Source organism: Castor canadensis, chromosome 16, assembly GCF_047511655.1.
Source record: "Castor canadensis chromosome 16, mCasCan1.hap1v2, whole genome shotgun sequence".
Taxonomy (NCBI): domain Eukaryota; kingdom Metazoa; phylum Chordata; class Mammalia; order Rodentia; family Castoridae; genus Castor; species Castor canadensis.
In genome coordinates this window covers 60,516,449-60,529,215 of record NC_133401.1, presented here as the reverse complement: position 1 = coordinate 60,529,215, position 12,767 = coordinate 60,516,449, and the positions used below count along the sequence as shown (strand labels likewise).

Here is a 12,767-nt window from a genome sequence, read left to right as displayed (position 1 = left end):
TGCCACTATGCCTGGCCTGGTATTAATTTAATTATGATTAAGAGGAGGAAAAGTAGATGAAGTCTGCTGGCTGGCAGATATGGGAAGTCCAAAGGTAATTCTTACTAACTAGAAGTAAGTAACTAGAAGCCTGTGGGCAGGCTTCAGAGGTCTTCCAATGAACCTTCCTAGACATGCATGAAAAAAAGAGTTCCTCTCTGCACACAAGGGAGGGGTGAGGATAGGTAAGACACCTAAAAAACTAGCTAGCATTTGTTGCCCTTAATGCAGAGAAACTAAAGCAGATACCTTAAAGCAACTGAGGCCAATAGGAAAAGGGGACCAGGAACTAGAGAAAAGGTTAGATCAAAAAGAATTAACCTAGAAGGTAACACCCACGCACAGGAAATCAATGTGAGTCAATGCCCTGTATAGCTATCCTTATCTCAACCAGCAAAACCCCTTGTTCCTTCCTATTATTGCTTATACTCTCTCTACAACAAAATTAGAGATAAGGGCAAAATAGTTTCTGCTGGGTATTGAGGGGGGGGAGCAGGAGGGGGTGGAGTGGGTGGTAAGGGAGGGGGTGGGGGCAGGGGGGAGAAATGAACCAAGCCTTGTATGCACATATGAATAATAAAAGAAAAATGAAAAAAAAAAAAGTTCCTCTCTTTCTAGAGAGAGGGTCACCACAGTTCTAATCAAATTTTCCATGTGATTAACCACAAGCCACGGGTGGTAGTGCATGTGTGTCATCCCAGCTATGCAGGAGGATCATCCAGGCCAGCCTAGGCAACTTAGACCCTGTCTCAAAATAAAATATAAAACTTGGTGATGTAGCTTAGTGGTAGAGCACTTGCCTAGTGTGCACAAGGCTCTGGATTCAAATTCAATCTCCAGCAATGGAAAAAAAACCAACCAAACAAAAAACATAGACCTGGACCCCTTTACCTCATTCTGCAACTAATTAAACTTAATTTTTAAGCATTTAAAATTATATACAAATTATACCACATAAAAATAATCTCAGATATACTCTCTTTAAATCCAGTTTAATGTCATTTCCACTTTAAAAGTTTTGAAGGGTGGTACTGGGGTTTTGAACTCAGGGCCTTGTGCTTGCTAGGCAAGTAACTCTATCATTTGAGCCATGTTTCCATTCCTAAATTGTTAACTGGAGTGGTTTTTTCCAACCTTTCCAAGGTATAATTCATCACGGTTTGTTCAATTAGAGACTCATTAGCTCATACTATGTATAAAGTTTTATGAATTTATATGAACATTGTGATGGCCAGACTTTCAGATAAAGTTATCTTCAACTGTCCTACTCTACTCTTGCTTTCTAACCTGCATTTAGATATGTTTGATCATTTTATATCTTAAATTTTCCCTTGATTCTACATGTTCTTGTAGCAGACCCATCATTCACTTGTTTACATTCATGTTTCCTATGAAAAGTGCTTTCTCACTAACCTCTCTTCCACCAACACGAGAGAGAGAGACAGACAGAGAGACACAGAGAGATAGAGAGAGAGTGATGTGTGTGTGTGTTTCTGGCTTTAACTTTTGTTCTCCACTGACACTGTTCTCAAGGCTTCCAGCAACCTCCATGATACCAATTTAATTTTCAGTTTCCATCTTGTTCAGTTTCGCCCAGTTAATGGGAAACTGGTATAGTACTCTTTTCTTGAAAGCCTCCAGTAAGGAATGACCTCTCTGGAAGTTTACTTTCTAAGCCTTCATCTCATCTTTAGCACTCTCTCTTCGATTTCTTCTGAAGTCTTTCTTCTCTGCTCAGTCTTTAAGTTTTCATATTTCCTGTGGTTCTGATCCAGGTCCTTTTCTATCAATACATTGCCCCTGGGCAATCTCATCTGCCCATGGCTTTAGTTACCATCTGTATCAGTGACCCAAACTCTTTGTCTTGAACTGCCATACTTATTGGCCAGTGTTGTTTGGGTTTTCTATCATGTGCAACATAGACCATCCTAACTTAATTCAATCAAGACCTTTCTAGAGTTGTCTACTTTGTAGCATCTATCACAGTGTACTGTATTTTTCCTTCTTAGTAAGAACTAAATTCCCAAGACTAGGGACTCTTTGGTATACCACCATATTCCCAATGTCTGGAACCTAGGAGGGATTTAAAAAATGTTTTTTGAGTAAATCAGTGTTTTTTTCTGGTGCTTTAAACTATTGCCATTTCCTTATATATACCAATAATAGTTTAAGAGTTTTAAAAACTGAGGTTCCCTGAGTCCATATGAGTGGACTAAATCTTCTGAGATTTATCATTAAAATGAAATTTTAATGTTTAACTGACTTATTAGTATGGTGGTTAAAGGAGCAAGATTCCTGTTTTATTGCCATGTTTCCTATATCTGGTGACCAGAAAATGGTTTAGTGAGAAGTTGACCTCTTGCATTTTTAGGAGGGTGATCTTGAAAGCAGGTGCACAGAGATCATAAGTTGTTGAGATAGGGAGACTCAATCTTCTATTCTTGAGAATGCAAGATTTATGTCTAATATTGTAACTCAATAACTCCACTTTCATGTAACATAGAATTAATGAGTAGATAACAATTTACTGGCTTCCTCACATTTCTTGCTGATTCCCTAAACTTAAAAAGCTGCTTTTGAGACACCCCAGCTTCTCTGTGAGAACAGATAGTACTAAGCAAGAGGAAAAAAGAGATAAACTGATACTGATGTCAAAAATATTTAAATATAGTTGTGTCCTATTTCAGTATAAACTTGTATCACTTAAGTGTTCTTTGATTCTGTCATTTTAGCATTAGGCTGCAATGTAGAGGAAATGTCATGAATGATAAGTAAATTTGATTTTCTCTGTACCTTTCAAATATAAGACTGAGTCTACAGAAATGAAGCTATTACATGATTAGGGAATACTAAAATAAGTTATCTCTTATGCAGGCAATAATGTTCTTTCCCTTACTATTAATATCTATAATTACCCATGAAGTAATTTTTTTCCCAAAATGAAAGCACACAAGTTTACTGTATTTGGAAACTTCCTTCTGAGGGGACCTGGAAGTACTCTTCTCTATGCCCACTGTGGACAGCCATTAGTCCTTAGTGTATTCAGTCCTATATAGAAGGCTTGAGAGTACTTCTTGTACTCATTTGGAGTAATTTGCTAGTGTAAAAACGAAACTCCCACAAATGATTGACTCATTGACTGATAAGATGTACATTTTTCACCTTTGAAAACTACATAGACTTAATTTTTTGCTTATAAAAATGCCATTCTGTATTAAAAAACCTTGTTGGGAAAATATGCATAAATCATTTTACCTCATTAAAAATTCTTTCAACATTTGGTACAAGAGTCTAGAGGATTACCTGAACCATACAGGTGATGTCCTGCTATTTTGAACCAGTATTGCCCAGTAACTTCTGGAGCTTTGGCAATATACAGAGGACCTTTGAATGAATTTAACCAGCACACCTCAAAATGTTACCTTCTCAGAAAAACCTTCCCTATGCTTTCATTTCACTACCATGTTCTCCTTAATTGTACATGAGTCACTAAATGAAATTATTTATTTACTGTCTTCTTACCTGGAAAATTGTCCTTGTTTACCATGTCTTCCCACTGCCTAGAATTTAAACGTCTGTGGAATGAGTACATTCAGTTCTTAATTATTTAAAATGTTTTTAAAAAATTTTGCACCTTTGGGAGGTGAAGGCTGAGGAACCTAAGTTTGAGACCAGCCTCGACTACCCAACCTGACCCTATCTCCAAAAAACCGCAAAAATACACCATTGGAACTCAACATGTTGATCAGTGACAAACTTATGAAAGAGGTGTAAATTCTGCCAATTTTTCTTTTTTCTATTTAAATTAGGACCACTTATTTATAGCTTAAACTCTTAACTGCAAATGAGATTTGGTAAGCACGTTAAGAAAATCTTTGATTTCTATGCCTAGTTAAGTGAAATCGTCAAATTTTAATCTAGCTTTCCAACCATGTTTTTCCTGACATTCACATTTCTCAGAGAATTGCATCCTTTTATACAAAATCCCTCATCTCCGAGAAGGGAGAGTGAGTGCATGGATAGAAGTGCTGAAAATTTGTCAGACTTGTTTGATCTGACTGCTTATATATTTTAGCTGAATGAGTTCAGTAAGACTGTAAGGTCATTTATGAGCCATGCTTTCTCTTTTGGAAAGTGTTTTTTCCCGTCAGTTGATTTCAATTCCACCGTTCCTACTTTCTCCGTATCTGCATAATAAGATACACTTCTTATTTTGTGGAAGTTCTGATGCCTGTCCTCCCCCCAATAGACTTTTATTTTAAATTCTTGTTTGGTTTTGGTGCTGGGGATCAAACCCAGGGCTTTAAGCATGCTATGCAAACTCTGGCACGGAGCAACACCTTCTTCTAAATAATTAGCATGAAGGGTTACATATGCCTTTAGGTTTCTCGCCTCCATTGTTTCCCAAGCGGTTTTGTTTGTTACCAAGGAAACTGAGCGGAACTCCATAGCTTCCCCTCGCTGAGGTTCTCCATGCAAGCAGAGAAGGACAGCGGAGCCACGAGTGCGGCGGCGGTCCTGGCAGGTCCTCCCCCAGTAGTAAGCCAGCTTCCGCGCGGTGCATCTCTGAGTTGGGCCCACCCGGCGCCTTGGACTCAAAGTCCAGCCCTGGCCAAGGCGGCTCTCTCCATCTGGCGTCCGACAGAGGTGCGAAGTCTCAGAGTTAGTATAGGACTGCCCGCGATACGTTAAGCACCACTGTCTGTCGTGGGTGTTGCAGCACCTCTGGCCAGGTCCCTGCGCCACCAAAACCCAGTCCTAGAGAGTCGCTGACATCCTCACCCCTGCCGCTTCGCGATCCTTGCCCCTCAGCGCACGCCCCGCCCCGTGAGCCGCCGCGTGATGGGACCCACCCGCTCGCCTATGGAAGCCGGCCCCGCCCTACGCCCCCGCCTTGCCCCCCGCTCCGCGCGCCGCCACGTGACGCGGCTCGCTGCCAGCCAATGAACGCGGGCCTCGCCTTGCGCCCCGCCCCGCGCGCCGTGGCCGTTTGAAGTGACTAATTTCTGTCATATGACTGAGGCGCCCATGGGGGTTGCGGGGCGGCCTTAGGAGCGGGGGCCTAGCAAGCGCTCAGCCGAGCGACCCCGGGTTGCCGTGGCCGGCATGGCTCCTACGCTGTTTCAGAAGCTTTTCAGCAAGAGGAGCGTGCTGGGCGCGCCCGGCCGAGACGCCCGCGACCCAGATTGCGCGTTCAGGTAGGGCGCCGCAAGGCACGGGGCCCACGGCCTTGTGGGTGGGCTTCTGGCTCAAGGGGTGCTGGGCCTCGGGTGGGTACTCAGACCCGCGCGGCATGGGCTCCAGGACCTGGTCGGCGGTGGGGCTGGGCCCTCGGGGGACTAGCGCAGGAGGGTTGGAGCGAGGTCCTGTCTCCCCGCCTTGGCCCCTTCCCCCTCCGCGGCTTGGTTTGTTTATGTCCTGCCAGCGGCCACGCGCTGCTCGGTGGCTCGGGACCCGGCACCCGGCCTGCGGCATCTGCACGCCTTGCTGACTGCCCAGAGAGTTGTACTGGACCTCTTCTCTTCTCCCCGTGACCAGTAGCCCTCTGGGAGCTTCCTGCCAGCTTGGTTGGGGAGGTGGCCACACGTTTGGCCAACCTCGGAGTGTAGGCAGGACTGGAGGAGCGAATGCGAGTTGCAGCTCTTGCAGAGTTCTTGGAAACTAAAATTGGAGCTGTGCAGCTCCGAGACCGAGCGACCTTAATGCTGTCGTCGGAGAAATGTGAAACCGAAGAGGTTAGGGTTGCTACTGTCCAGTCTGAAGTAGGATCAAATCAAGTGAAACCTGGCTTTAGAATTGGCTGCAGAAACTTCCCCCTTACACCTGTCACTGAAAAGGAGTCTTTAAAAATTGCAGACGATAGAGGATTATTTTGTGGTGTTACAGGCTTTGTGAGTTTTTGGTTGCAGTACCTGTTGCTGGCAGAATTAACTTTTTAGAATTGTCAGATTTAATATAAACTTGGATCGAAGATTAAAAAAATTTAGTCGTAAAACTACATTTGTTGGTGATACTGGGGTTTGAACTCAGGGCCTGAGCTTGTTAGAGTGAAACTACATTGAGGAAGGTACTATGTCTTCCAAATTGCCTGCGTACTTAACTGCAGTGTGGAAAATGGCAACTACAGCGAGGCCAAATGTCAGCTGTCACTCAAACGTGGTAGAATAGAAGAGAGCCCACTTGGATGACAGTAGTAGGAAGAAATGAGAGTCTGTGAAATTTTGCATTAGACAAATTGTGAAATGGTTGTACTACGCTGGTTTTAAAATATTTAAAACTACACTCTCTCAATTGAAATATTAAATGAAAAGAAATTCAACTGATTTTTAGAGGAAGAAAAATCTCAGTTGTGAACGTTTAGGAAAGGTGCTTAGTGAAAGACAGTTTTCTAGTATTGATTTTTTTCCAATGGGGAGTAAATGTCTTGCTCTGCTCATGTGACATTCTTTGAACATTTCTGTTTTTTCCTTTGCAAAATGAAAGTGTAGATAATACTAGATAACTACACTGGGACATCCCGTAACTCAAGAGGCCATAGGAAGCAGGTTCTGGAGAGAGATTTAAAAAGATGACATTTGAGCAGTCCTATTTCTGAGCATAGATTGACTTTGGGTACCCAAGTTTACAAGGGACTCAAGTCATTGGTGTGTAAAAATATTTTCATGTTTCTTTTAAATGTAAAGTCTACTGTATACTTGTGTAATATTTTACAGTTGCCAAAGAACTTTCTCATCAGTTATCTCATTTGCTGTTTCACAACAAATCACAACCTCCTTGTGAGATAGTCAGGACAAATAGCACTATAATATAGATAACTATGCAATCCTTTTTCCAGTATGGAAGACCAGGAAGTGCACTGCACCACAGCGATTGCTTTAAATATAAAATGAGTACATGTGAGAAATGGTTAACATCATACATCAGATAGTGACTTGCAGATCTCATCAACTCAGGTCTTTTCAAAAAATTCATTGAGCTGTGTAGTTTATATACAGTAACATAAATACATTTAAGGGTACAGTTCTGTGAATTTTGTTGTGTGTAAACGGTGTACACTCATCACCCCAGTGAATTTTTAGAACAGCTCCATCATTTGGAAAGTTCCCTTATGTTCCTTTGCTGCCAGTCCCTAACTTCCTCTTCACTCAAGGCAATAGCTGATCTCCTTTCTGTCATTGCAGCTTTGACTTTTCTAGAATTTCGTATAAATGTCCAGGCCATACTTTATGTTGTCATGTGTCTGGCATTTTTACCCAGAATGATGATTTCCAGATGATTTCGTGTTGTTGTCTTTGCTTGTAGTTCCAACCATCCTTTTTTTACTGAATGGTATTCCATTGTATGGATATGTCACAATTGCTTATCCACTCACCAGTTGGAGGATATCTGAGTTGTTTCCAGATTCGGGCTATATGAACAATTCTGTGCATATTTGTGTACAAGTCTTTATTTGGAAATATATTTTTATTTCTTTTGGGTAAATGCCTAAGAGTAGGACTGTTGGGTCATATGCTAAGTGTTGTGTTTAACTCTTTAAAAAATTCCCAATCTCAAGTTGCATATGGTGGCACATGCATATCACAGTACTCAGGAGGCTGAGGCAGGAGATTTTAAGTTCAGGTCCAGCCTGGGCTACACAGTAAGACTGTCTCAAAAAAAATTTTTTTCCCTTAAACTTCCAAAATAGTTGTTCTGTTTTATTTTCTAAGTACCAATGTATGAAGGCTACAGTTGTGCCATAATCTTCAGTGCTTTATGTTATTCTTTCTTAGAAATTAAATGTATTTTAAACTGGGCACTTGTGGCTCATGCCTGTCATCCTAGATACTTGGGAGACTGAGATCCAGAGGATCGAGCTTTGAGGCCAGCTGGACAAATAGGTCGTGAGACCCCATCCCCCAAAATAACTGGAGCAAAATGAACTGGAGTTGTGGCTTGAGTGGTAGAGTGCCTGCTTTGCAATTGCAAAGCCGTGAGTTCAAACCCCAGTCCCACCAAAAAAAATCCTAAATAAATAAAGATAAAAAGCATTTTATTGTAAAAAGTCATGTAACATTTACTGTCTTAACCATGTTTGACTCTTTTGGTTATAGCCATTCTTGGAGGTCTAGTAGCATCTCAAATGGCATTTGCCTAAGGTGGTATTCAGCATCTTTTTATGTAACCCAGGTTTGTGAGTAGACTAAAACTTAGTTTTTTTTCCAGTCTACCATGATTTTCTTTCTAGAATTTTTTTTTAATTTTTGTTTTGTTCCCGTTAGTTATTTAAGTTGTTAAATCAAGCATGGGCATAGTTAGACATTTGTAATTATCTGTAGCTCAGTCTTTTAAGAGACAGCTTCCAGAATGACTGTTCACCAGGATTTCCACCAAAAGTCCTGAATTGTGCTTTTTGTCTCACCACTGAACTTACGATCTGTGGTGAAGTGGATGGAGTTACTGTCATTGTGGTAGTGTACCCGGAACTAGTAGTGAGGTCAGTCTCCTGCAAAAAGCTGTTTGGAGTGGGATGATAGACACTGGAAAGATAGTCCAGGTGTGTATTGCACCTGCCTTTTTAGAATTGTTTTGGTGATTAAATGTCATGGCAGATACTCAAATGTTAGAATTCTCCCATCCCTTCACTCCCAGTTTCTGCTTTGCAGTCTTACTATTTTTTCCTCTGGTTGTGAGGTCTCACTCAGATTTCTTGATAGTTCTTGGGAATAATCTGATTCATGTATTTGCACATTATTTGGAATACTATGCCTATAGCACGTCCTTCTTTAAAGCTCCAGTAGAACCCATATTTCCCCAGTATTCCACCATTGTTCTCTTCTCCTCTGCTCCCTCTCCCTTCCTCCTCCTCTCCCCCCTTTGTCTTATCTTTCTTTTCTCTCTTCTGTGCTGAGGATCAAAGCAGGCAGGCCTCATGCATGCTAGGTAATCACTTTACCAGTGAGCCGCATCTCCAGCCCCTGGCTGTTATTTTCTCGGGTTGTGATTGCATTTTTATGTATTCATATCCTTCACTACATTGTAAGTTCCATAAGGGTGCAGCCTGTTTGCTGCTGTACTTCTGGTTCCTGGCCCAAAGAAGACATTTACTAAATATTTGCTGAATGAACAAATAAAAATAATCAACTGAATTGAAAATTGATTTAACAAAAATGCTCCTGTTTGGAGTTATTTGCCTGAAGCTATTCATTTAATGAGTAAGCAAGTTTTTTATTTTTTTATTCTGAGATAGCTTGATACTGGGCTTTGAACTCAGGGCTTTAGCTTCGCTAGGCTCCAGCTCCCCCCCCCATCCCTTTTTTTTTTTTGATAGGTACACTTTTTGCCGAGGCAGGCCTTGGACTGTCAACCTTCTACCTGCACTTCCAGTATAGTTGTGATTACAGGTGTGTACCGCCACACCTGGCTTATTTGTTGAGATGGGGGGTCTTGATAACTTTTTCCCCCTGGGCTGGCTGCAGTCTTCCCCAACTCTGCCTCCTGAGTAGCTGGGATTACAGGGCGAGTCACCACACTGGGCTTAAGAAAGTTTTTTTTTGACATTGTTTGACAGTTTAAAGGAAAGTTTCATTGTTTAATTTTTTCAAAGATTTCAAGGATGGCTTCACTTTCCAGGATAGATTATGTTCTCCACTTAAACTCCTTATAACACTTATAATTTATGTGTGTTTGTATATGTATCTGTTTTCCCAGACATTGATAATTGCTAAATAAAGAATGAATAAGTGAGCGGGGGAAGGGGGAAGAAATGATACAAACATTGTATGCACATATGAATAAAAGAAATTTTTAAAAAGAATGAATAAATGAGCTAGTGGATTTTTTTTTTTTTTTTGGTAATAAAGAGCTCAGTTTTAAGAATGCATCAGGTTTTGAAGTACCGTGGGGATTTTTTTCCATTTGAACATTTTGGTTCTTAACAAGATTGTTAAGTAGACCTTACAGGGAACTGGAGCATCAATTTCACGTAGCTCATTAGGAACACAGCCAGAACTCTGAAGACCTACTTCCTTGTACACATACTGCCCAATATAGAGTATCCCTTGGAACAATAGCATTTTATTCCAAGTCACCCCAAACATGTTGGCCACCCTGGCATACTTGTCCCTCGTGTAATCCTGGTGGTTAGAGTGGCAGAGTTGGTATCAAGAACATGTGGTGATGAGCTGTCTCCGTTTATACAGTCATGGTTGCATTCGGAAGTTGCAACTAGTGGGTTCCTTGAGGCTTTGTCTCCCTGCTCTCCTTTTCTGTTGTGATCTACTATATAATTTTCAAAGATTTCTGTTCAGACCGAGAAAATGCACATTGTGAAATTAATGAGATGAATCAAAGTCATTGTTTTGGGGCTGGGTTTTTTTTTGTGTGTGTGTGACGGATTTGAACTCAGGGCCTCATGCTTGCTAGGCAGGTACTCTTACCACTTGAGTCACTCTGCCAGCCCTTTTTTGTGATGAAAATTTCCAATATAGAGTCTTGAGAACTATTTGCCCAGGGCTGGCTTTGAGCGAAGATCCTTCTGATCTCTTTCTCCTGAGTAGCTAGGATTACAGGCGTGAGCCACCAGCACCAGGCTCTAAATTAAGTCTCTTTATAGAAACATCACAATATGGATTTTATACTAATTTTATATTAATTTTGTTTAATTACTAGTTACTTTAGAGTAGAAAACATGAACTACACATTTATAATAACGCAGAGACATAATAGAAATTATTTGTGAATGATTTAAATATTAAATTTGTATTAAAGAAATACAAGACTTTGCAAGTCTGGAAATGTTTTTGTTTTTATGCTTGCTTGGTAGTTATAGAATTTTAGGTTGGGAATCACTTTTAACTCAGAAATTTGAAGACATTTGTCCACTGTCTCTTGCTTCCTATATTGGAGCTGAGAATTTCTCAAATTTTCCTTTTGTCTTCATTTTGAATAATGTACCTTTAAAAAAAAAAAAAACCTCATTTGCTAGTGCTGGACTCAAAGACATTTGATGACTTACATGATTTAGTTTTATCACTTTTTCATTATCATATTATTTTTGTACTGGGGTAAATTGTGACATTTACAAAAATTCTTATACTATATCATAGCTGAATTCACCTGTTCCATCATTCTCTCCCTTCCCCCTACCATGTCATCACTTCTCTATGGAACTTTTATTAGTGAGATCCTCCAAGGAGAAGCCTCCTTTATTGATCCTTCAAGTTTCTTTACCAATTTCTATCTTCTTAGATTTCTATTCTACTTCTGAGAAGGATTTCATAAACATTTTTAGGCACATTTTTATATGTGTGTTTTTATTTCAACTATCATATTTTTAATTTCCAAGAGCCTATTCTGATTCTTCTTCATAATCCCCTGCTTTCAGATGTCTGGCCCAACTTCTTTCTGTGAGATACTTCATGGCCCTGAGTCTGGTGTTCGGTATTTTCTGCAGAGAATGCATATCTGTTCTGTGTAAAGGCCAAGGTTAAGACAGGATGGAGAAGGCAAACTTGAGAGTACAGATAGTCTCATTCCCCCATCTTCAGTATATTAAAACTTAATTCGTGTACATCTTTAGCTTGTTTTGCAGTGCTGGAGATTGAACCCAGGATCCTGTGCATGGTAGGCAAGTTCTGTACCACTGAGATACATCCCCAGCTCAATTCTTGTGCCATTTTGATAATTTCACAGTCTTTAAAAATATGTACTGGGCGTGGTGGTACACGCCTGCAATCCAAGTATCTGGGCAGCTGAGGCAAGGAGAATTAGGGTATGTAGTGGAGTCTGAGGCCAGCCTGGACTGCATGGAAAGACTCTGTGTAGCTGAGTACTGGTGGCTCACACTTCCCAATCCTAGCTATTGGGAGGCTAAGATCAGTTAGATCTAGGTTCAGTGCCAGCCTGGACAAAAAGTAAGTCTCCATCTCCAAAATAACCGGCACAAAAAAGGTTGGAGGAATGGCTCAACGGTAGAGTGCCTGTCTACCAAATGTGAAACCGAGTTCAACCCCCAGTACCACTACCAAAAAAAAAAAAAAAAAAGATTTAGAATTGAAATCTGCTGCAAGAAGTCTTTAGTATGGTATACCATTAAATAACCTCTCTCTACATATTCATCTCAGTTCATAACTTTCAGCAAAATTTTGTTGGAAAAAATGCGTACTTTTCAGGAAAAATATGTGACTCTGCCTCTGAGAGATTACTTGTTAAGGTTTTTGGTTCTCAAATGAAGTCTTTAGTTTCACCAAGAATCTCTTTGTTTCTTGTTTAACCATCCAACCTCACCTTAGCTGGCTCAGCTACTCATCTAAATACATCAGAAGGCAGGCAGCATATACTGCCAACATTATTGCCCACCAAGTCCTAACCCTCCAAGGAGTCCAGTTGTTGCACTGACACTTTCAAGAGTGAATTCTCCTATCCACATGAGTTTCAACCTTACCTATTCACTTCACTCGTGCCACAAAGTCCATAATTCCTGCATTTGGCAAAAGGGATTTATGTATTTGTTCATTCAAGCGTTCATTTATTTTTTGAGATAGAATCTTGCTTTGTAGACCAGTCCGGCCTTGAACTCTACATCCTCCTGCTTCAGCCTCCCTAGTGCTAGGATCATGGGCATGTACTACCAAGTCTAGTTTGTCTTTATCCTTTTTAATGGATCAGTGAGTCCAGTAATTCTCAAACTTGACTGCATCACAACCTCCTGGAGAGCTAGTAAACACTCAGATTGTTAGGCCATCCCC

The 12,767-nt window shown here is 40.8% G+C and overlaps 1 protein-coding gene across 3 annotated transcripts in view; it reads left to right on the top strand.

Annotated features, from left to right (window-relative positions):
- The first annotated feature begins 5,037 nt into the window (after positions 1-5,037).
- The window catches only part of Fnip1 (folliculin interacting protein 1), a 154,885-nt gene continuing 147,155 nt past the window's right edge, over positions 5,038-12,767 (top strand). For all 3 annotated transcript variants that reach the window (XM_074057177.1, XM_020170085.2, XM_020170084.2), the window contains exon 1: positions 5,038-5,237. In XM_074057177.1, the coding sequence (XP_073913278.1) occupies positions 5,146-5,237 (92 nt within the window). In that variant the 5' untranslated portion in view covers positions 5,038-5,145. The remainder of the gene's footprint in view (positions 5,238-12,767) is intronic.